General features: G+C 45.8%; 1 protein-coding gene across 1 annotated transcript in view; it reads left to right on the top strand.

Moving 5' to 3' along the window:
- The window catches only part of DSCAM (DS cell adhesion molecule), an 822,687-nt gene that overhangs the window by 666,569 nt on the left and 130,355 nt on the right, over positions 1–25,763 (top strand). Inside the window, exons 12-14 of the mRNA XM_073887019.1 lie at positions 20,214–20,410; positions 21,482–21,578; positions 22,221–22,349. Coding sequence (XP_073743120.1) covers positions 20,214–20,410; positions 21,482–21,578; positions 22,221–22,349 — 423 coding nt within the window. The remainder of the gene's footprint in view (positions 1–20,213; positions 20,411–21,481; positions 21,579–22,220; positions 22,350–25,763) is intronic.

Raw genomic sequence — 25,763 nt, 5'->3', positions numbered from 1 at the left:
CTTCTTCTTCTTCTTTTCTTCTTCTTAACATATAACGTATTATTTGTTTCAGAGGTACAGGTCTGTGATTCAACAGTCTTGCACACTTCACAGCGCTCACCGTAGCACCTACCCTCCCCAATGTCTATCACCCAGCCACCCCATCCCTCCCACCCCCCACCACTCCAGCAACCCTCCATTTGTTTCCTGAGATTAAGAATTCCTCATATCAGTGAGGTCATAGGATACATGTCTTTCTCTGATTGACTTATTTCGCTCAGCATAACACCCTCCAGTTCCATTTACATCATTGCAAATGGCAAGATCTCATTCCTAGCACCCCTACCTCCTAATCAGCCAGACACTTTCAGTCTTTAACCTGCTCTATATTTGTCAGCAAAAATGATCACTTAATTTCATAGCAAAAGAAGTTGAGTATCTTGATAATTGCTTCCTGAAATTTTCATTTCTTTTTTTCATTTTTTTAATTTAAATTCAATTAATTAACATATAATGTATTATTGGTTTCAGAGGCAGAGGTCAGTGATTCATCAGTCTTATATAATACCGGTGCTCACTACATCACCTGCCCTCCTTAATGTCCGTCACCCAGTTATCCCATACCCTCTGTTTCCTTTTTCACTTTTTTCCAATGTTTTTTCTCTTGATATTTATCACATGATGATCCTTTCTCTGGTATATGTTACAGTATCTCTTCCCATTTGCCATTTTTCTTTTCATTTTGTTTCTTTTTGTTGTTTGCTTGTTTATCAGTAGAAAGAATTCTGAAATTGTTATGTCATGGGATCTACTAAGCTTTACTGCACAGTTTCTGGCTTGGATTTCATGCACACAATGCTTTTTCCTCTTCTCAAAATACTCACCTAATTTCTTTTGAGTAAATATTTGGGGGAAAGCGGAGGTTAAGGATGTTTGCTACACTATTATGTGGAATTAGAAACAACAGTGTTATACTTTTTGATGGAACATATCCAATTAGCCATGTCAAAGTGGGTAGGACATATTTGGAGCTAGTTACCCATTCCTCTGGGCCAGTGGGTCTCAACGTGTGGCCACTGGGAACTTGTAGGACATGCAGACTCTGGGGTCCCTCCCTAGACCTGCAGGATCAGACACTCAGCGAGGCCAGGTCATCTGTGCTGAGTGCCTGCCATTGACTTGGAGGCAGGCTCCAGTCTAAACACTGCTGCTTCAGCTGCTGCAGATAGAGCTGCCCCCAGGTCTTCGTGGGCATTTCCCCCGAGCAGCTTCCAGCGGTTTAAACCTTACCTTCTGTCCCTGTCATTAGGGAGACATCCACTCAGATGAGGGCATTTTCCTTACAGCTCATTTGCTACTGACACATGCACACGCAGACACGTTTGAAAGCCCTCATCACATACATGCGGACATTACTTGTTCTCAGAACTGAGCGGATTTCAGAAAGGCACGGGCTGAATGTTGAGCCAGCACTCACGATCCCTCCTCTTTGGGCATCCAAGACTCTCTGGGAAGGAAGCAGGTGCCTCTGCCAGACATGATGCTTCCATGTTAAATATTAAAGGTCAAATGAGGTAAAACCCCAGCGCCTTGTTGCATAAAGACTCTCCTCGCAGGATGGGGAGAATGCTGCTGCAGTCTCTCCTCATGGGAAGCTATTAAATGTTCTTTAATATGCCTGAATATCTTGTGAAAGGCTTAAATATTTCCGGTACCTGTTTTCTATAGGAATTAGGGGAAATACACAAGATAAATATTCGTCTGTACAGACAACAAATTGGGAAAATCCTAAAGGAGAGGCTTGAGAGATTTTTTTTTTCTTTAAAGGAGATTTTTAATACCTTGATTTTTCGCGGCTTTGTAGCACGGAAGGTTGTGCGCTGCAAGAGACCAGGGCTCCGTGCTTAAGCGCACACTTACTTGCATGAACGAGCAGTGAATGAAAACCGCTAATGTCCCGGCATGCACCACTGGCAGCACTCATTTCGCCTGAGCTGAGTCTTCCTAGCAGGTTTCTGCTTCATTTAGAGCCGTCAATACCTCAATTAATGCCTGCTCGCCTGCCCTGGGAGGGACGGTTACACATTTCACTTCACAAGCCTCTGAAATCTCAAAGCCCCCTGAGAGGCGCTCGGTCATAAAATATCTCCTGATTAACAGTGCTGTTTGCCAAGAATTCCTTGCTCCTTTCTGTTTCTTCCTTTGTAAGATTTATCAACTGCCATAAACAGGAGATACTGAGAGCCGCCGCCTGCAGTTACATGGAAAATATCCCCCAAGCATGCCCTGTGAGGGTTCGCTGACTTTACGCCTGGATCGGACTCACAGGTCCACAGCACAAAGCAAGGAAAAGCACTGATTTGAGCTGGACGGGTGTGCGTGCATGCGAGTGCATGTGTGTGTGCGTGTGCCTGTGCAGGCACATATCCTGGCATTTACTCATGAGCTAGGACGTGACCTCCACCCTTCAGTATCATTAACCCTACAGTTCAGTACGTGAAGAGAATTTTCCTCGCCTTGTGTTAAGAAGGGAAAGGCAGCTCGTTCAGGTTCCGACAAGGCTGTGTTTAACGGTGCTGCTTGTTCCTTCAGAAAAGGTGGTTTTCCGTCTGCAGCCACTGATGCTATTTTGTATCTCCATAAGCTCAGAGGTGGCTTTAGCAAACCCCCCAAAAATAGGACAAGAGACCATCCAAGCACTTTACTTTTTTTTTCTTTTTGAGAGAGAAAGCTCTTTAAAAAGAAACATATAATGCCATATTTATCTTCTAATATACATTGTGAAAAATACCTGACATTTTGGCTTTCATATAAAATTTGGGAGAAAGAATTTATGAGAATTCAAACTCTCTGGTGGTTCAGGGATTGCCCTGTATGCCTCCAACACACACACGTACAGGTGTGCTCACACCTGTGTGCACATACCCTTATGCACACCGTGCACATGCAGAAGAATGCATACACATCACACAATCACTCCCAGGCACACCCAAGTACACATGCATGCACACACGTACATAAATATAGGCCCTTCTAAGGACCTATGGCAACAATCCCTTTGAGAGTAGCATTCAAAACCTTCTTCTTGGAAAGTGAGCAAGCCGTCAACCCATTCTCTTCATATCAAGGGACCAGAATTTAGCATTTAGAAAACACTCTCTTTTTCCTTTTTTTAACCTATGCTGTCAATTTTCTAGGTGATGTGATGGATACAGCCATTATATTATTTACCAAATCCATTAATATTTCATTTAGAACCTACAAACGTGAAATTTACTTTTAAGCATGTTTTATTTATTGCTCAAACCTTATGAAAACCACAGGACATGGTTAGATCTTTAAAATCTCTATAATCCCATCACCCTAATGCTGACTTTTTTTTTTCCTTCTGGTCCTTGCCTATATACGTATATATGAAAAGCTCTTCAGCCTTGGTGGAATGTAAATCTAGTTGGGAAAGCAATTCATGGATGCAAATATTAGCTAGAGAAAAAATAACTAACATTATAAGCCCTTACAGTCTAGAAAGGACCTCCCGTGTGTTTGATCTTTCAGCTGCTCTGTACTGAGGAGTCATCACCATGGTACCCACTGAGGAATCAGGCACAGAGTATAAACACTTATTGAAGTTTATAGTTCACAAATTGGCAGAGCCAGAACTTAGTCAGCTCCTCTGATTCCAAACTCTGTGCTGTTTCTGCACGACACTCTCATAGGACCTTAGAGTAAGGCTCGAGGTGACTGGGAGTGGGGGGCCATCCCAGGACAGCTCTAAAGCCATGGTTCTCACGCTCTGGCCTGCACCAGGATCTCATGGACAGTTGTTCACGCTGCCAGGCCCAGGGTTGCATTTCTAGCAAGTTCCCAGGTGCTGCTCCTGCAGCTGGTTCAGGAGCCACTCTTGAAGAACCACTGTTGTCGACAAATTGATCACAAATATTGATGGTGAGACTGTAAACTTGTACAACTCTTTTTGAGAGATGCTTGGTATTGTCTCATAAATCTAAAGAAATACACATACCTTAGCTCTCTGTATATGTTCCCTGAAGAAATACATGCATAAGATTCCAGGGTTCACATACAGAAATGTTCATAGTCGTGTGGAATCTGAAACTTCTGAAATAAATAAACCATGGGACATTCATGCAAAGAAATATTATACAGCAGTGAAAACACCTGCGGACTCTGTATATATGTGATAGATATCATGTAAACCAACACAGAATAAAAGAAGGGAGACACCAAACTGTACAGAGGGTATGATTCAATTCAAAAACAGGCAAGGTTAACTCATTTGTTCATGAATGCAGAACCAAGTGGGAATAGTCTAGGCTGCCTATGTTGTGATTCTGGCTCTACTGCTTACTACCTGTGTGACCTTGAATGAGTCATTCAGTCTGTCTCTGCCTCAATTTCTGCACACCTAAAATCGGGGTAAAAATAGCACCTACCTCCTAGGGCTGCTATAAAAGTGAAAAGCAGATAAAATTCTCAACATAGGGCTTAATACATGTTAGCTATAATTATCATCATCTTTATTACACCAGATGTTTTTCAAAGGGGATTTTATGTCCTTGATACCAGCACAAACAAATGAAAAAGAAATGCAGAGAAAAAATGATAACCCAATAAAATAAACCAACTATTTTAACCAAATCCAGGTAACCAAATTAACAAAAACTCATATGCATTTATGCAAGCAAATGGAAACATACTTTAGGGGCCAAAGAAAGAGGGTTCAATGGGAATGGATTTTGACACAGGATGAAGACCAGGTGGTTGGGAAGGCTTCAAGGAAAAGGCAACACATCAGAAAGTAAACGTAAGGTGGGGATTGCAGGGTTGAAGGCAGGATCAAGGTCCTGGGCACTGGCCTGTCTTGGGCAAGAATCTTCAGGTGGAAGAAGCCCCTGGGGTGCCCTAGAGAGGGAAGTGGTGTGATCTCAGCTGCCAGGGGACACATCCCTGCATTCCAGGGAGCCACAAGGCAATATGTGTTGCAGCTGAAGCAGCAGAATGTGGCTGAGTCCACCACCACGAGTGTCAGTGGGGACCATGGCTTATCTCCTCTCTCTGTGCTTCTCCATGAAAAACAGCTGAAAGTAAAGTTTTTGCTCAAAAGTTTGACCATGGCTTTGGACGCAGCCATTCTGTGTATCCATCCCCAAGCCACCGGAAGCTGCTGGTTCTGTTTCCATGGAAACTTCTTGCCTTCCAAGAACTGTATCCGAATATGTAAGAAGAGGGAATGCTTGACTGGGGGAGAATCTGTTTCTCAGCTCCCACATGGGTTGTTGGCCACCCTGGGATCTTCACAGGCTGCTGGCCAGAAACTTCCAATTCTCATGGTCCTCTTCAGCCACTGCGTGTCCTGGTGACACAATGGCAGACTTCCCTGGAGCATGTGATCTCACACACACACACACACACACACACACACACACACACACACACTCCAGTGCCCAAGATGAAAGCTGCAGTCTATAATCTAATCTGAATGATTTACCACCACTTCTGTCAGATGCTATTGGTCACAAGGACCAAGGACTTTGGTAAAATGTGGGAGGGGCTATTCAAGGGTTTGCAAACCAGGATATGAGGACCACTGGGAATCACCCCAGGAGATGGCCAACATCACTGATTTTTTTTTCTAATGAATATTCTAGACGTCATCCAATTTTTCATGATGACATTTTAAATTTTCTTTTTTACCAGCACTGTCAGCAGGAAATCAAATTCTATTTACTATTTTCTTTCTTTCTACTTTAATTGCTAGGAAGTCTTGTTAGGCAGAATGTGGCATCTGTGTACATGGCCAGATTGGGGGTGGAGGAGGAAGAAATGTCCTGCCTATCTCTCTGTGAACTGGGGGGAAATTCCATTTTTAATATCTTTTGGTTAATATTCACACTTGTCATGCAAAATAAACCAGCTTTCTTTCTAATAATGTCACTTGAAACAAGTTCAGAGTGAATATAATATGAATCCTAAATGTTTTCTGTCTTAGCCCTGACACATTTACTCATGTCACGAAGCCCCAGCTGAGCTGCCAGGAAGTGGAGCTGTTGCCACTCTTGTTAAAGTTTAACCTCAAACACAGCCCACTGTAGCTTGGAAACACGGATTTGATTAATGGTTATAATCAAAGTAACTTCATTATGTAAGCGTCATAACCCAGCCAAGAAGATATTTTAGTATGTGCTAAGAACTTATTAATTCCTGGCTGGAGAAATCATTTTCTTTATGGGGATTAGAGCTGCCCAGTAGGTAGCCTCACTTGCTAAAACTTTTATGAACAATAAGTATTTGGACAGGAGGAATTTTTGATTCTGCGGCAGTGATAATAGCACTTTGTGTTTCTGCGGGGCCTTTCTTCCGACACACTCAGTGGGTTCCACTAGCATAATCTCATTAATCCTGATCACAGCCTCAGGAGGCTGGAGGTCTCATTGTTCTTACAGATGAAGAAATGGAGATGAAGCTGAGAGGCAGGGACCCCAAACGGAGAAAAAGCCACTCAGCCTTTGAATCCCTGGGGAAGAAGGGGGCCCATAATTGGAAACCATTTTCTCTAGCAAAGCGCTGTAGACGTTTTCAAGAATAATGACCATAGTAGCATTATTCACGGTGGCCCAAAGGTGAAAGCCATGCAAGGGTCCATGGATGGAGGAATGGATAAACAAAAGGTGGTGTATGCACACAAGAGAATGTTGCTCAGGCTCTAAAAGGAAGGACATTCTGACACACGCTACAGCATGGATGAGCCATGATGACTTTATGCTAGGTGAAATAAGCCTGTCCCAGAGGGACACATACTGCAGTATTCCTCTTCTCTGAAGTCCTTAAAGGAGTCAAATGCATGGAAATGGAAAGTAGAATGGTAGCTGGGAGAGAGGGAATAGGAGTTGGGTTTTAATAGGGACACACTTTTAGTTTGGGAAGATGAAAAAGTTGTGGAGACGGATCGTGGGGAAGGTTGCACAACAGTGTGAGTGTACTTAATGTCACTGACAGTACACTTCAAAGTGGATAAGATGGTAAATTTGATGTTAGGTGTGTTGGGGAGGACATGTGTTCACTGTGACTGGGAAATGTGACTCTGGGTTCCTTGATGGCCCCAGGTGATGCCAGGACAGTAACCACAGTTACAGTGAAAGATAATGTTGATGGGTTGTACTGTATTAGAAAAGAGACTAACCACTTTTCTCATTAGGGTTTGCCCTGTGTGCATGGCCTTCATCATGGCAATAGAGAAAAAGAAGGCCACTGGCTTCCCGTTCCATCTTCCAGACTGTGGTTGGTCATGCCCAAGTCTTGCCCAAGAGACTGTCTCCTCCCAGCTCCTGTGCCCCCTTCAGGTGACTAGGTAACAGCAGCAGCTGCCCAGGAGACCAAGTATTTATCAGGTTCCAGGGCCAGCATCCTGGGGATGTGACCAGTGCGGTGGCATGGGCCCCTAAGCTCTCAAGAGCCTTGTGCTTAGGGTTTAACGTTCTTCAGCCACCATCTTGAAATTCTTAATAATTTTGTCTCTAAGTTTGTGTTTGTAAGCGAAGTCTGATGGAACAGTGGAGCTTGAGCTGGGGACTTGGGGCCTCAGCCCCGCTATCATCCATCTCCCACTGCAAGCTGTCTCCCCGTTCTCCCACTCCCGGAGCCCCAGGCTCCCCTTTTCTGCAGTCACCCACTCAACAATCCCTGAGGTTGTTCTCACCTGCGGACCCTAGGGTATGTTGGAAGATCAAGGTCAGGCTCCTCACAGCATCTCCATGCCCTCCTTGCCTGGAGGTGGCCACGCCAGGAGCTTTTAGAAGGTGACAGAATACCATTGGGGTCACCCTTCCAAGTCCCGGGTATGGCTGTCATTCTGGTGGAAGGGGGACCTGGCAGGTGGTTAGGGGTACGCATATGCATGCCAAGTCTCGGGCCTTGTCCTGATGCTGGGAAGGCTGGCACTTGGCCAACCCCAAGCTCAAGAGAACATAAGACTATCCGTTGGCTAATTGAATTTAAATTTAAAAAAAGAAAAAAATATTAAAATTATAAACCATTATGACATGTGGGGAGAGAGAGAGACCACAGAAGAATTTAAAAGGTTTTATATTTTAGAACTTCAATGGCACATTTTTCCTGTTTTTTGAACAAAGGGCCCACGTGTTTGTTTTTGTTCTGGGTCCAGAAATCATGTAGCCAGTCCTGCTGAGCAGTCTCAAATATGCAGTAGGCTTACAGGAGGTATGTGATTTTGCAGCTGAGGAACTGGAGCCATCAAAGACATCATGGGGAGTCTCCCCTGAATGGACCCAGCCCTAGGTCCAGGGGCATCCAAGGATGCTCTGGCTGCCCCATGCCCTGTGTTCTGAGGTGGGCCAGCACCTGGTCCTCCACTATGGTTGGGCAAAGAGGCTTTGCACTTGGATTCAGGAGATCTAGGGCCTCCTTCCTTCTAGATTTTCCATTTACTTCCTAGTTGCATGACTCTAGGCTTATTACTTCCCTTCCCTGGTCCTCTTTTAGTATGAGTAAATGGAATTAAGAATTCCAGGGAGGGCAAGGTAGGGAAAACTGTTCATATTAGGGATTAAAGAACATAACTTTGCTGCATTACTTTTATGGTGAAATTAATGTTTTAAAAATCTTACAAGATGTGGACATTGCTGCTATAAACATTGAGTGCATGTATGTTAATTGAATTTAAATTAAAAAAAATTTATAAAAAGATGCTTTCTAAGGAAAAAAATCCTACCAGATGAAATAGATCTTTGGATTAGGGGTAGGAAAGGGGCGCAAAGAGCATGTGTTCCAGTGTAGCCAGTCTTAAACCCTCTAGTTCCCTGGGTCCTTGCATATAAATAAAGGGAAAGGGGAAAAGATGCCAGTTATTAAATGAACCTGAGCATTCACTTACACTCTATTCTTTATTTTTCCCCACTTCAAGATAGGTATTTAGTGCCTGGTTCTCTTGGATCATCTGCATGGGCATCTGTTAATATAAATTTAAATCTAATGAATCTGCTAAAAATATTATTTCTACATCTCTCACACGTATTTATAGCAACACTTAGAATCTACTTAAAGTGGAACTTATCAATAGGTCTTGGGTCATCTCTATGGTCAAAACGTCTATCCCATCAGATTGTTATATGGGTTAAATATATGTGGGGCATATGAGAAAGTTTCCAGAACAGAGTCAGCACTCAAGCAAGTTAGCTATTGCTGTTGTTGTTGTTGTTGTTGTTATTGTTGTTGTTGTTGAATTGTGAGAGAGAGAGAGAAGAAGAAGGGGAGGAAATTAAGGAAGGATGGAAGGAAGGGGAATAAGGGGGAAGTGTGGGAAGGAAAGGGACAGAGAAAGTGGAGGAGCAGTAGAGCTATCAATGGCCCAGGAGATCAGCCCTTAGAATTGTTGCAGCCCAGGCTTTATTAGGATCACTTGCAGAGCTTCAAATAAAGCCATTCCTGAGCTCCACCCCTGAGACTCTGACTCAGTTGGTCTGGGGTAGGGCCTGGGCACTAGTCCATTTTAAAAACAACCAGGTGATTCCAACTTCTGAGATGCAGCCCAGGTTGAGAATGTCTGGTCCCATTCAGCCCCCCTAGGAATCAGGCCAGTGGTCTTGCCCACTCCTAGCATGTCGTGGATGGTGTGAGGTTGGGGTCCAGCCTCCTTGCTCCTAGTCCCCTTCACACTTCGCCCTCTGATATGACATGTGTGAGAGAGGCACCAGACCCCAAGTCATATCTGCAGAGTCCAGAGTAAGGCACGTGCAGTGGATCCCCACCTCGAGCAGCAGAATTCAGGAAGAGAGCTGCCATTTTAGTGCCTTAGTGTCTTAGTGATCTTTGAGATGTTCACTGATTCATGTTTTCACCTAGTCTATTTTAAAATAAAATAATGAAAATTCTGTATTCTGTAAATTTTGATTGGCTGATGAGATAACACTGAAATAAATTTAGATTCAAATCTGTGCATGAAATATTCATTGTGGAATCCAGGCAGTGGGTATATGGCTGTTCAACTTTCCATATGCTTGAAATTTTTCCCAGTCAAATGTTGGGGGATGTGTAAAAAAAAGTACCTGAAGAGGCGCCTGGGTGGCTTAGTTGGTTGATCATCGAACTCTTGATTTAGGCTCAGGTCATGATCTCAGGGTTGTGGGATTGAGCCCCACGTTGGGCTTTACGGTCAGCACTGAGTCTGCTTAAGATTCTCTCTCCCTTTGCCCCTCCCCCCAAAACTCGCTCTCTCTCTCTCTCAAAAAAAAAAATACTTGAATAAGTGGGTTTAAAATATGTGTTCATGTCTGAGAATATCTGCCTGCCTCCCTGGTCCTACCACCCATAAACCCTTTGTCCCTGCCTCTGTTTTCTAGCTTGGGCTTTGGGGCAGCCTTGTTGCCTCATCCTTGGACAACACCCTCTTCTGCCACCTCTGTTTGGGTAGAGTGAAGGACTGAGGCACCACCCCTCCCCCAGGAGGCAGGGCTTGCCTGCTCAAACATGGGAGTCCTAGGCACTCAGGAAGGTTGGCCACTCTCTACTGGGGTCATTATTGACGATGGTAACGTTTGTTTTAGAATAGGACTCATTTAAGTCCGATCCCGGTTTCCTCCTCTCCAAGGCTTTGACACCCACTTCTCTATTCTGGTTTTCTCTTTCTTCTCTGTAAAATGAAGGAATTGAACCAGATGATCGTGACGGGGAGGTTGTCTAGTTAGAAATTATCCAGGATGCTTGGTATTTTGTTCTGTTTCTTTTTCAGTACTAGTTTCAGCCGAGCTGGGGAGTGAGAAAAGAAATAAAAATGTATTAGAATCCATTTTGTGCCATTCAAAGAGGAGAGTAACATTTGCAACTAACCTTGAATATTAGCAGTTTATTAATATAAATGTCCACCACCCTCCTGTATCCCTGAGTTGAGAAAGCAACATATGCATCGATTCTTCGCTGAATCACTTGTCAAAACACACAGTGATGTGCTGTTCACATCCATAGGGTTTACTCTTATGAATAAGATTGGCTATGGCTCTTGGGTGAACCTCCTCAGTGTCCCTGTATTGTGGGAACACCCCTTAAAAGCATCAATATGGTGACACATTCCCCAATGCAGTCTTCTGGTCAGTGTTAAACAGCAAAATCTGTTGGAGGTAGAAGGAGGGGAGAGAGCCATAAGTTCTAGTGTTTGCCAATGTCGATGGTGTAAATCCTCCCACCGTTGCCAATTTCAAGCTAAATAGGTCACGTCCCATGAGTGTGAGTTGTGCTGTAGTGTGCACAGCTTTCCCTGGCTGGTGGCGTGGCTCTGCTACACCCCTGCATCTTTCTGCTGTAAGAAAGTAGGTCAGATGGCACTCCCTTGTTCCATAAGAATGCAGATTTCCTGAACATTGAGATGCTGTTAGATGATACCATGGTTTATGAAGGAAACATAAACCATGGTAAAACGGCACCTTGCTTAATGGGTAATTTTGCAGGAGAAGCACACAGCATACAGTCTCTGAACAAAGCTCTCTTGGTCTAGATTTCCTTTGCCCCCACAGCCTCTGCATGGTACCAATCCCTGTTAAATTACCCCATCCATTTGTTATGCTTCAGAAATCCTTGCAAAAAGCACTCCTCTGCTGACATGTTGTCATCTCTCAGTACCCATGACCGTGACAGGTGGAAAGGTCATACCTTCAAACATTAGCATTGCAAGGAGCCATGATAATGATCCATTTTTAAAAAGTCTTTTTGACCATTTCTTTACAGGGCTGCAAATACTCGGGTGGGATAGGAGAAGGCAGGCTGGGTCAGGACATTTCTGACCAAATACTGCGTTTATTCACCAGACCTAAAATACCTATTTTGGTGGGACACTCTTCCAAGGGAGAAATGTGAGTAGGAAGAGAAACATCTTTGGCAGAGTAAGATGGGCAAACCATGAACAAGCCAGAGGTTGATGATTTCGGTCAGGCAGGGCTCCCACGTGGAATGCAATTAAGCTTTTCCTTATTAGGGCAAGGAAAGAACAGAAAACAGGTCCTCAAAGCAGCACTGCATTTTTCTTAGGGAGAAATAACATGTTCTTTCAGTGAATTGTTTTAAAGAAATAGGAAATTACCTTCTGGGCTAACAGCAACCTTCAGAGTACATTTGCTCCCCTGCATAGCAGCTCATAAGGCAGGACAGAATACCGTTATTTCAGAATTGGCTCACTCTCCTAAGAAGAAGAAGAAACGATCAAATACCCTGAACTTGCCATGTCCTCACGGGAAATCTCTCTGTTTTCATTCTCTGCCATTTTATAAACATCTTCCTCCTGCCTGGCAGCAAACCCACCCCATTGTAGCGCTTACACGCCCCCGACACTGTGAGGCGCTAGCATGGACTGGTTTCTAGAATCCAGCTTTGCCACCAGAGCTCCTCCATCCTGTGCTCTGCTCAGGAATCCTGCAGGCTCCTGGCTGGTGGGACCAGGGGGTCACGTTTCAAAGCGCAATCATAATGTGAGTTTCACAGTTTCTGGCTCATGTTCCTCAGCTCTGAGAGGAAGAATGAGAAGTAAGTATATTCTTCTGGACCCACAACAGATTTGTTCACAGTTTTGCAAGGTCACTTTTTGTGGCTGTGGGATCTTTAATCATCATGTTTTAGCGCTTGGCTCTTGTGAGAAGAAAATCTGGGTTAATGAATTTGAGCCCAAACTGAAAGTGTCTTTAGTAAAGAAGCTTTATGAAGGAGATGTGCCCAAAATCCTGAGCAGACCACAGACCCCAAATGAAAGTCCACATCCATTCCGCATCTGAAGATCTCCCCTCCTTCAGGGCATGAAGAAATAAGTCCCTGCCGTCAGAGACATGGAGATGCCATCCATGTATGCTTGTATGGTGCTGACTGTGCTGTGGGCTGGCTTTGTTAATCCTCTCGATGATCATTATCTCCCTGTGGCAAAGAACAAAACTGAGGCACAGAGCAATTAAGTGACTAGGGCCACACAGTGAGCAAGCAACACATCTAAGGTTCACACTCAGGCAACTACCAGGTTGTGCGGGCTGATGATAACCCAACCTATAACAATGATTTTGCAACTGGGGATCTCTTTGGAAACTATACATGATACACATTACATCTTTCTCTGCAAAGCCATTCAATAGATTTTTTTTTCCAAAATAGAACATCTGCCATATTCTCCCAAAGCTCCAAGACCTATGATTAAGGTCAGCTCAAAACAATTCTTAGTCTCCTATTATAGAAAAACCCAAAATAATAATAATAAATAAACATAATGGTTTATACTTCTTTCTCATATGAATGTTTTCTGGAGTGAGGCAGGTTGGCTTGGGCATGATAGTTTCATGGTGTCATCAAGGACCCAGGCTCCTGTCTCCAGAGTCATCTCATGATCTGAGATGACAGTTGGCACTCCAGGTATTAGATCCTGATGTCGGGCTGGAACAGGAGGAAACAGAGAAAGCCCAAAAGGATTCCAACCAGCAGAGCTCACCTCCCAGGAGACCTTGATGCATCATTGCCTTGAGCTAGCAATACCCAACTCTAAGGAAAACTTGGAAACACATTCTTTTATTCAGGTATATTTTTAATAATGTCTCTTGTTAAAAGCTGTGGAAAGAGGGAAAATGGGCTTCCAGAGGCAACTGGAAATTTCTGCTCAGTCAACAGTCCATACCTATTGTCAATTTCAGAGGGCCTCATAAATAATTCCCCTGACTTCAGAATCGAGCAAGAGATAGACACAGGGGTAGGATGGTTTGATCTTAGTTTTCTGGAGAATGTGTGCTTGCAGATGCTACACTCTAGAATTAGGGAGACTTAGCCACCCAGTCTCTGCCAGAGCTGGAGACATACACACCTCTTGTTTGGACACATCCTCTTTCATTACAGGAAGTTTGTAGATCAGAATATGTGTCCTCTGCCAACAGATAACTGGAAGGGACTGGTCACACTTCTCAGTTCCCCACCCAACTCTCCAATCAGGTTATTCACTGCCTCTCCATTCAGGAGAGGGGTCAGGAGTGTTGCTTTCATTGATGGTCCCCCCACATGGAAGCATAATGAGCAGGGGGCATTTCTCCCAACAACAACCTGCCCATTTTGGCTGCTGGGGCCTCACTTTTTTCATGATGTTCTGTTATTTGATTTCTTGTCTGCAAATTTTTCTGCATATATCCAACAGTATGCTAGGAAACGTTTAACCGCCAGGTCTCCAAAAACATGTATAAATACTAATAAAATATATCATACTCAGCATCGTCAATTCCATAGAGCCAATTCCTTCTCATAAAATGCTTTTATTGCCTTTAAGTGAACTCTCATTTCTATAGCCACCATATGGCTGCTATGCTGAACCAGTGTTGTTCCAACACGAAGGTCGTTTGGTGCTTCTGTTTGTAGTAATAGGGAAGACAGAAGCGAAACAGGAAGACTGATCAGGGAATGTCATTCATTTATCAAAGGTGTGAGTGAATTGTTTGCTAAAATAGATGAACCAGACTCCTTTGCTGAATTTTGCATACTGGGAGAATAGTTTCTCAACATTTGGAGCTATGTAAAATGTAACAGCTTCGGACATTTGTCTTGTTACTAACATTTTCCTCCACCCTTTTCTTAAATCCAGACAATCAATAAGACAATAAACCAAGCCTGATGCAAAGCATCTACGAAAGTGGGGCATGCGCTGACTCATTAACTCCTAGGTCCCACAGGGTCCCTGTCAGTTGGTTCTACACAAATCCACTGGTGTCTGCCCGAGTTGCCGGACAAACCCATCCAGGACCCCAAATCCCTGCAGCCCTGGGCATTTCTGGTGGGGTCTCCACCTCGCACTGGGTTTAAAATGCAGAAGCCAACAGTCAACATTACACATGTCCCCACCAGTACACCTTGGCTCACTCCCTCACCCCAGACACCCCCATTTTTCATCATCGGTTGGAGTGAGGCCCATCATCATCATCACAGACCCAGTGGAAGCAAAGCAGCAGAGTGACTCCTTGCTTTAAACTCAAATAAATCCACACATCGACACACATCCAAGTGAAAACATAAATATTTTGTTCCTAGGTGTCTTCTTTAGCAATGAGTTGACGATTATGGGTTAAACATAACAGAGACTGCCCCGATCTTGGATACTTGAATTATTTTTCCTATTTTCGTCCACATTTTTTGCCCTCAGTTTTAACCAATGAATCTTACAATAAGGCAACCAATTCCTGTCTTTAAGAGATCAAGTAATTGTAGAAGAAAAGAAAGCATCTTGGGAGATTCTCAAATAATTTGGCTCCTTAAAACATACTTTTTAAAAATAAAAACTCCACTGAATTTCAGATTTCTAAGTAATTTTATAGCATACACAAATACGGAGTTTATAATTATCATGGAAAAAAATTTTCACCAGTAACAAAGACCCCGACTTAACGCATTGAACATACCTGAATACATCCTAAGTAGCCAGTCCCCCACCACTGACAACATTGTGGCAAGAGTCTACGCGCACGCTAGCACCACCAGGATTCAACAGATGCCCCTGATTCTTTCTCTGAATCTCTTGCGGGAAAGTGGCACTACCACTTCCTACTGGTATATTTTCAAGCGAAGACATCAAGGGATGCTTACAGAGAGATGTTGAGTTCATCCCACACCATCCCATGAATAAAATGTCCACACAACTGACTTCTTCTATGCCCCTGGACATATAAAATGTTTTTTATTAGCCATTTTGGAAAGAAATCGTCTCAAAGAATAATAAGAAAAAAAGAAATAGTTCTGTCTCTTATTAAACAAACCACACCAGACCAATTTAACATTTTTTCGATGGCTGAGGATCATCATTTGAAAACCCATGATGATGGTCTTCTGGGTGTGGGGAATGCTGAGTGCAGGGTGAGGAGAGGCGGGACACTGTGTTTGCCAGCCCCAGGTGGTCGTGGCCACCGTGATCTCGAGGTGTGTGCTGTTCCTCCCTCTTCTCTCACATCAGCTCTCTGGCAGCTCTTCTTCTCTTGGTGGCTCGACCGGGACAGCCTGCTGCTCTCTCCAAGTGTAGGTTTTAATCTGATAGGCGGGAAAGTCATTTAACCATGTTCCTCTGTCCTGCATATAAACATGAAGAGACTTTGAGAGAGCATCTAGAGCTTTCTCCTACTGCTAGAATGTTTGCATTTTGTAGCTATCTGAGGGCTATTTAGGAGTTCTTAGACACTATTTATGATTGCTTCATTTTTCCCATAGAGAAATTCCCATAAATATTTCCTGTGGTTGAGGTTTGTTGAAATCATGCCACTCTAAAGACAATTCCCACTTTATGTTTCAAGGGGAAGTGATAAGGAGACATATCAGAAGAGTCTCACAGGCTGGTTTGACCTCTCCCCATAACTGTGTTCAGGAAAGTGGTCCCCAGCAGTTCCCAGCACCATAATGAGTATGCATCACAGTACACTGGACAGGGAGGGATCACAGACAAGGCTCCATGCAAGAAAGCACCTGTGCCCCCACTGGCCAGGGGCACATGTCTTCAGTGCTCTTGTCCACTTGCCCCTTGGTCCTTCCACACACCGGATGTTCAAGTTCCACACCTGCTGTTCAAAGGTTTTTGGTAGCATTCAGAACCCTTTGATTGTAGATGGTGCAAAGTTGCAGGCAAGAGTATCAAATGAGGGGTGATGGTCCACTCTGCTCCCTGTTCCCCCAGAGCCTCCCCCTGGCCTCCTCTCCTGCAGAGGACACCCTTGGAGAGGGACGCCATGTCTCCCTTTAGCCCCTCCCAATGGAGTGCCCATTCAGCCTCTTCTCTTGGTAGAGTCCCTCAGTTGGAGACTATTGGGACCAGCTAATGGGGCCAGTGAACTCCTGGGGCTTTAGTCCCTTCCCCCAGTGGGGTGGAGAATTGGAATATGTTGCAAAGGCTCCCATCTGGTGTCCCAGACTCACAGCGCAGTGGCCACTTCTTGTGCTGCTGCACAGGCTGCCACAGGAAGCCTCCTGCCTTCTGCCTGATCTCAGAGAAGGAGGGGCTTCAGCCCCTGTGTTTGCTTAATTCTCTAAGGTGGCACGTACAGACCTCTCCTAGGAGCTTCCTCACCACCCTCAACTCCTCTGCAGTGGCGGCACTGTGGTGGCCATGGGGTTTCTACAGCCAGTGGGCATCCAGCTGGTGCTCACCTTACAGCTTTGCCCTACACATGGTTGAAGGGGAACATTTCTGTCCTGCGTCATAAACTCTGAATCCTAACCACTCCTCCCCCTTTCCTCTTCTGTGCTCAGTCTTCTGACACAGAGATTGGAAATATGGTGAAGCCATTTGGAAATACAGTGTGGCAGTTTCTCAAAATGTTAAACAGAATTTCCATGTGACACGGCGAGTCCTCCTAGGGATCTACCTGGGAATAAGTGGAACCATAGGTCCTCACAAGAACCTGCACCCTTATGTTGATAGCAGCATTATCCGTAATATCCCCAAAATGGAAACAATGCCAGTGTGCATCAATGGATGGATGAGTGAACAGAACGTGGAAATCCCACGCAATGCAATATTATTCAACAACAAAAAGGAACAAAGAGCTGATACACACTACAGAATGGATGAACCTGGAAAATACGATCACTGAGGAAAAAAACCATAAAGTTAGATAAGAAAGAATACCTACTGTGGGATCCTATTTATAGGAAATGTCCAGAAAAGGCAAATCTAGAAGGATGAATGTCGATTAGTGATTGCCTGGGACTGGGGTGGAGGGGTATCTTTTCAGGGTAATAGAAATGTTCTAAAACTTGCTATGGTGATAATTACACAACTCTATATACCTGTGTTGGGTTGTAATGGTGTGTGTTGGATAATGTAAATATACTTGTGTTGCCCCCCCCACAATACATGCCCACCTGAACCTCAGAACATGACTTCATGTGGAAATAAGTTATTTGCAGATATAATTAGTTAAGATGAAGTCATAATGCATGAGGGTGGGTCCTAAATCCCAATGACTGGTATCCTTAGAAGAAATCCGCATGAAGACACGGCAAAACCCTCAAGGAAGAACATGATAGGAAATGAGGGCAGAGATGGGAGTGATGCGGACACAAACCAAGGAGCAGCGGGGCCACCAACAGCCAGAAGAGGCAAGGAATGATTCTTCCCTAGAACTTGGGAAGGAGTATAGCCCTGCCAGCACCTTGATCTTGGACTGACTTCCAGACCTGTGAAAGAACAGATTTCTGCTGTTGAAAGCCCCCCAGCTCATGGTGGTTGGTTACAGCCGTCCTAGGAAACGAATACTATAGGAAACCCCATTCAGCTGTACACTTAATGCAGGTGATTTTTATGGTATGTAAATTAGACCTCAATAAAGCTGTTGAGAAAAATTAAATTTTTTGTCAAACCGGCTGGAGGAAGTGAGTGATCAGGACTGAAGTCAGGGGCTCACAAGCCAGGCTGGCTGTCACGCAGGTGTGCTAGAAGTGGGGTCTCACCATAGCTGTGGATTAAACAAGAGACTCATGGTGCTGCTTCTCCCAGTCAGTCTGTCCCCTCCATGCCTCCTCCTCTCTGCCACACACCTGCTGACTGAGCAGGGGACTTCCTGTGGGTGTCCAGACTATAGAGCTTGGAGATTTTTTACCCGTTGTGTTATGTCTCACATCACTCCGGTATGCTGTGGGGAAGACGAGACTCAGTACCTGCCAGTCTGAAAAGAAGTCACAGTGTTTCTGTGGTCACCTGCCCAAGGAGCAGTGGAGGGCTTCTGAGGTGGCCAAGAAAGTACACAAGTGTGAGCTTGACCTTAGAAATGAGGAAGGGCCTTTCTCCCCATGATGGTGGAAATGAGGCCTAAAACAGGTAAAAATACAGATTTATTTGGTTATTTTTCAAACCTCCTGGTCCTTTTTTGAGAGTGTCTTTTTCCCTTCTTGTGTTTTTTAAAAATCTTTAAACATTTTGTGTATAATTGTTTTCTAGTCTGTGTCTGATCATTCTAGCATCTAAGGTGCTTGGGCTGATTCTCAGTGATGGTGGGTCATGTTCTCACATGTGTTTTACTTTTGGTTTGTTAGCTCATGTTCAGCAGAGGTTTATCTAGGAGAATTCCTATGGGCCTGGTTGGAGTGTGCCTCCCTCTGGAGCGTGTTTGTGTTTCTTGTGCTAGGATCTTCAGGCCTATGGCTAAAGTAAGGTCACCAGCATCTTGACCCTTTAGCATGAATCCAACTCCAAACTGACGCGGAGTCAGACCAGCTATGGATTCTCAGGGAAGACTTGTTTTCTTCATTCATAACGTGAGCCAAGGCAGTTTGCTTCTCCCTTTGCCTGTGTGGATCTTGTTGTCATTGTTGTAGGTACTTGCTCTGAAGGTGGTGTCCATTGAGGAACCTGGTTTGAAGGGCCCGCTTTTAACTCCCTCTCTCTCAGGTAGTCAGGGCCCCAGCATCCTAATACCGCTGGTCTTTCAACATCCACTTCTGTCTCCGGGATTTCTCTCACTTTCTTATAAGCTCAGTGTGTGCAGCCCGTGTGCTCGTTCTGTGCTGCTCTGCATTTCTAGGTGGTGTGTGGAATGGGAGCAGGGTCTTAAGTCACCCAGCATAGTGCCAAGAATGGAGGTCTTTAGATTAATTGTTGCGGTGGGAGAGGGGGAACTAGAGAAGTTGAAAAATAAAGCTTTCTGTTTTCTTGGTGAACTGGGGATGAGATTCCCTGCCATGTAATGGGAGAGGGGTGGGTCTGAGGTCTCCAGGTGACCACGACAGTTAGTAACAACTGTGGGAGAGAAGCATAGACAGAAGTCACCTCAACGAGGGGTCAGCAGCGATCAGGGCCCCAACCTAAGTTGATTAGTAAGGTTTCAGAGTTCCACGATTGAAAATGGTAGTTAGAAACTGTCATTTAATGGAAGCCCCCTCTCCAGTCTATTCAGAAGTAAGATCATTTCCCTATGTGTCCGACGGGACATACGCTATGCTCCGCGACCTGTGTGTGCCCGCGGTGGGCTGGGAAGAAAGCAACGCCCCCCCCAAATTTGAAATCCCGCAACATCTTCTGAACGAATGAGCTGAGGGCTCATTTCGTCAGGTTTCACTTTTCTGGCACCTTCCCTCTCTTCCGTTCATGATTCTTGCTCCGCTGTTTCTTGAATACATTGTATTTCAAAGAAACCCCTCTTTAAGCATGATTTAGCTGGGTGTTACGGTGGGGAAATCAAGAATGCTGCTTTGCCAAATAAGCCATGTCCCTCTTGGGTTTTCAGTTCCTGCGATGATAACGTCCTATCCAAACACGACCCTGGCCACTCAGGGTCAGAAGAAAGAAATGAGTTGCGCGGCCCATGGTGAGAAGCCCATCATAGTCCGCTGGGAGAAGGAAGACCGGATCATTAACCCTGAGATGGCCCGTTACCTCGTGTCCACCAAGGAGGTGGGAGAGGAGGTGATCTCTACTCTGCAGGTAAAACACGGTGAACACAACAGATCAGAATCTAACTTCATTGGCAGGACGATCCTACCCTTTCACCTAAGTGGGTGCATGTGGGAGATAAACAGCAAATAATCTTTCAGGACTTATTTATGATGCACCATCTCTCTCCGTCCCCTTACAGCAACATTACTGAGTCACCTACAAAAACAGTGCTTGATCTTAAGTGTTAGGAAGAATAAAATGATGACAAGCATGCCAGGGAACCCAACTGTAATTAAAAAAAAAATGGGAGAAATCGAGTTTCTTAATGACAGATAATCCTGGAGAAATGACCTCCTATGCTCTGCACCTGTTTTAACATCCTGCAGAAACAGAAATTAGGTAGGCTTTATAAGGAAACATGTTTTGCTTTTTTGGGAAAAATCCAGTATAAAACCTTCTGTCCTTCATAGAGGATCACAAAAGCTAGCAAAAAGTATTATAGTGCCTTATATTTTTTTTAGTACTGTTGGTAATTAACTGAGTGGTGTTTTTAGTAGGGGGAGAAGTGACGCTGTAGCATCACATCTGGGGGAAAAAAAAAGCCCTGTGTTTGACACGCTGAGATTGATTCATGTGCAGGTCCAATCCTGGGGTCCTTCTAGAGAGAACTCTAATGAGGGTCCTGCAGGACCAAGCATTTACTGCAGGATTTATAGATCTGCTTCTCCGGGCAGTGTTGCTTTGGATGCACTAAAAGCACACCACGAGAAAAATAAATGCATATGTGGAATATACATCCACCTGACCATGGCATCCTACATAAATGACACATCCAATTTAATGAGCTGGCAGCTAGCATTGACAAGGTACATTGAACCTGTCCATCTACGCCATCACAAGTGCAAGGAGATAATTTGCTCTCAGGGGCATGTGTTTGTGTGTGTGTGTGTGTGTGTGTGTGTGTGTGTGTGCGCGCGCGCGCCCGTGCAGGCGTGCAGGGGCGCGTGTTGGGGATGCAGGAAGGGTGGGCGTGGAGAGATTTTTACAGCCAAAAGCCCTTTTAGTTGTCCTCGCTCCATGCTACTGGATAAGATGGCTTTCTTTCTGCTTTACACATAGATTTTGCCAACTGTTAGAGAAGACTCCGGCTTCTTCTCCTGTCATGCTATCAATTCTTATGGGGAGGACCGTGGAATAATTCAGCTCACAGTGCAAGGTAGGAAGGAGACCGAACTGGGGGAAAACACGGCTTTTAGGACAGTAAGTGTATGCCCAGGCTTGGACCTCTGTGGTGGGCTCAGCTTTCTATGTAAAACCTCCTGATTCCCAGAAAATCTTAAATGTGTTCAAAGTTGATGTTAAAACAGTATTTTGCAGTACCCGTGATTGTGTCACAGTGCAGCCCCAAAACACAGGGAACAGAGTCCTGAAAGGAATTGGGCCAGATGACCCCTAGTCCCATCGAAGGCACCAAATGCAGGAGTGCACCTGCTTAGCCGAATGGTGGGAATCCTTGTGCTAGGCAATCCGAAGGAAAAGGAAAGTTTAACATTGGAAGCCAAAATATTTTTTGAGTTCTGGATTCCAAACCAGAAGAGTGACATTTAATCTACATCCCGCTTTGGCCCAGCCAGGCCACAAAAGCCTGACAAATAGCCCTGGTGCAAACACCGGGCAGTTTGGGAAAGTGGAATTTCTCCTCCACGAGATGCAATTATGAAAAAAATGTTTCCTGGTAAACGTGTCAGCCACCGTCGAAGGCTGACAAAGCTTTTCTGAGCCGAACTCAGCATTTCCACCATGTCTTCTGTCTGAGCCATGTTTGAACTAAGCCCAGGTTTTCCTGTCGATTGCACAGAGCCCCCAGACCCTCCCGAAATTGAGATCAAAGACGTGAAAGCACGCACAATCACCCTCAGGTGGACCATGGGGTTTGACGGCAACAGCCCCATTACGGGCTACGATATTGAATGCAAAAATAAATCAGGTAAGTCCTTTATTTCCTCCAGCTTTATTTCTACTTCAAAAAGCCCTTTTCTTGTTCTCCTCGGTTATTCATGATTACCTGTACAAATAAACCCCGACTCAAGGAAACCTGGAGGGGGCTCTCTTTACCAGTTTGTCATTTCTTGCTCAGAGCACGCCGCGTCTCCTTTGCAGGGTAGGGTCTGTGTGCAGGGGCCTGGCTCTGCCTCAGCCCTTCCTTCTTTCCCTCCGGACTCCAGGCTTGCTTCCCACCCACCACCCTGGCGTTCTTGCCGCAGACCAGCAAGCGGCGTGTTATGTTTTCTTCCCCACCCCCTACCCCCTAGCTGTCCTTCAGGTCCCATTTCCTCAGCTGAGGGGCTGCCCTAGACAGGGACTTCTGTCTAGAGCCTGGGCGTCGGCTGAGCTCAGAATCTGCAAGCCCAGTTTGTACAGAGACAGAGCTGCTCCGTGTGGAGATGGGCACTGACCCTGCAGGGAGGTTCCGGAAGAGCCGCAGGGACAGTCCGGGGGCACTTGCCTCTGCTCAGAGCATCACCTGTTTCCCCAGGGCCAGAGGGGCCATAAATAAAACAGACTCAGTGGTCAGGCCACAACAGGTGTGTCCGTTCTTCCTAAATATGTTAAATAACGTATTTAACGATCTGTTAAATATGTTATTCTGGATCCTCTGAAAAGCAGAAATCAAGCTAGGATTAGATTTTGTTAGGGGATTTTGTTAGGGGAAATGCAAAGATTTTATTAGGGGAAATGACTATGTGAGTGAGTGAAATGGGGAGGGAGCCAGAAAGAAGATGGAAGAGGCATTTGACCAGAAAGAAAATCTGATTCTGAATGAAAAAGAGAGCAAAGAGAAAGCTGGGTAGAAGTGTTCTAGTCTCTTGTGCCATCCAAGGAAGAATTCAGCAAGGTCAATAGGGAGTCCTTGAGCCAGCCAGAGTCAGCTGCCAACTGAGTCCCAAATTTTTTAGGAATGGCCCTGGCACCAGTGCCAGCATCACTTGGAACTCTAGGATCCATCAGGCCAAGGGTAGAAGGCCACCAGTGTGGCATCTGTTCAGGACTTTGTGTCTCATTAAAGAGAGGAGGACTCAGAGCAGCACCAGCATGTGTGGGGTTAACAGACCTCCCACGTAGCCTTATTTTTCACTTTCTGGGCACCGGACTTGACTTCGGCTTCGCGGGTGGTGACTTACTCAGTATATTTGGGCGGAGGCGGTAGTGAGAATGAAGCCCGGGCAGCTGGAGGCAGGCCCTGAGTGAGGGGAGGTTTCAGGACCTGAGTGCAAGGGAAGGGACAAGGGAGTGGCAGGGGCTGGACGGACGACCGAGGGGGCAGTGTCCCAGCAGCAGTGCGTGAACCTGCTTCACACCCGGAACAGTGGTTTTAGCAAGAGCAACGCAGCTGCACTGGGAATGCACAGAAGAGCAGCTCGTTTGCCCAGAGTCACGGCGGAGTCCCAGCAGTGAGGCCACGCAGCCACGGGGCCCGCCTGAGCTCGGAGAGAGGAGCGCGGGCGCGGCCAGAGGCACGGTCGCCGGGGAGCCGGACAGCCGGCGCGGGCTGGGGGCGGAGGACGCAGTGACGCGGCGAGCTAGTGAAGACAGTGCTGGCCTAAACGGGACTCTTGTGGGAGCTTCCCCGGGGCCAAAGGGAAGAGAGCACACCTGCCTTCGTTGGAGAGACGCAGGTCAGGAAGGAGCCAAGGGGCTCCAAGTTCTGAGACACTCACCTTGAAGTCGAGGAAACACTTCTTAGGTGAGGCAAGCGGGTTCTAGCAGGGAAGGGCCGGGACGCTGCCCGTAACAAGGAGAACTCCAGAGAAAGGCAGAGGCACGTGGTGGGGACAGCCCACAAGGTCCCAGGGCGGGGAGGCCCCCACCTGTCTCTCTGGCTGAGCATAACTGCAGGATGGCGGGCTTCTGTGCTCTTGGCAAGGGTGCCTGGGGCATCTCTCGGGGGAGCGGTTCAGTGCCTCCCTGTTTTCGGGGGAAGCAGTCGTTTCCAGGTGCTGGTCTCCAACCAGCTGTGTGCCTTCACTAGCCCCTTGCTCTTAGCTTTCCCTGCTGTGCAATGGGACACCACAGCATTTCCCTGGGACAGGAGTCCCTCAGAGGCCACAGGCTGCCCTCTGGCAAGAGCACCCCCTTCCCTGGACCACACGGTTCCCATGCTTACTCCCACCTGCTCCTTAGACCCCACCTCTCATGTCACCTCCACAAGGACGCATTCCTGGCCCACAGCCGAGGCCAGGCCTCCCGTCACGTGCTCCCACAGCATCATCTCCTTCCTTTCCCGGCTGGGCCATCACAGGCGATCATAGAGTTGTTTCTGTGATTATGGGGTTTTTTTTTTTTTTCTAAATTTATCAACATTTCCTTTTATTGCATCTGGATTTTGAGTCAAGTTAGAAAAGCCGTTCTCTACAGTTGGGCTATGAAAGGATCCACCCTGATTTCTACTTGTATGGTTTCTTTCTCTCGCTCCTACATTCAGATCGCTGATCCATTTGGACTTGATTCCTGTGTATTCTGGGAGATACGGGTCCAGTTTGATCTTTTCCCAGATGGAAATCTTGCTGCCCCAACATGACTTATTAAAAAGCCCACCTTTCCCCAGTGGTTTCAGATGCCAACTCTGTCACCGACTAGCTTTCCTTGTACTCCTCCATCATTTCTGGGCTTTCTAGTCTATTCCATCATTTTATCGGTCTATGACTGCATCAGCACCACACTGCGCTAATCACGGGGGCTGCTTCTCATGTTCTAATGTCTGGTAGGGCTAGTCCGCCCTTCTGACTGCCTTTTGACGTTTTCTTAGCTTTCCATATGTGACCCTTAGGATCAGCTGGTCTAGCTCCATAAAAACATTTTTGGCATTTTTTTTTTATTGGGATTGCATCAACTTTGCTAACTAAGGGAGAACTGACATTTTTATGATGCAGTCGTGGACTGAATTGTGTCCACCAAGAAGGTATGTTGAAGTTCTAACCACTGGTTCTGCAGAAGGGGACTGTCGTTGGGAATAGGGCCATTGCGGTTGTTACTGCTGATCCACGGGTCCTCCCCACTGGGCTGCAAGTTCCTGTGCCACGAGGCCTAGTTTTCCCCCAACCCATTCCTCCAACATCTAGCACAGCCCAGCGCACTGTGGGCCCTCAGTGCATACTTGGTGAATACTCTTTAACAAGGGAGGGGCTTTAAAGCATCTCCCCAGCGTCTGGCACATAGCCCAAGTTTTCTAAATGGTGGCTTAGAGTATCAGTCTGGCATGCACACGTGCTTCCAAATCAAATGCCTCTAAAACCGTCTGTGCCCTCCACTTGAGAATCCTCAGCACCCCAGCACGCCGTGTAACTTCCCCAGAGGCAGGAACTCTGGTGTCTAGTGTCATATGCTCCTGGATCCCAGCACT

Source organism: Callorhinus ursinus, unplaced genomic scaffold (genome assembly GCF_003265705.2).
Source record: "Callorhinus ursinus isolate GAN/ISIS: 27379988/994484 unplaced genomic scaffold, GSC_fseal_2.0 scaffold75, whole genome shotgun sequence".
Taxonomy (NCBI): Eukaryota; Metazoa; Chordata; class Mammalia; order Carnivora; family Otariidae; genus Callorhinus; species Callorhinus ursinus.
This window is presented reverse-complemented; position numbering and strand designations above follow the sequence as displayed.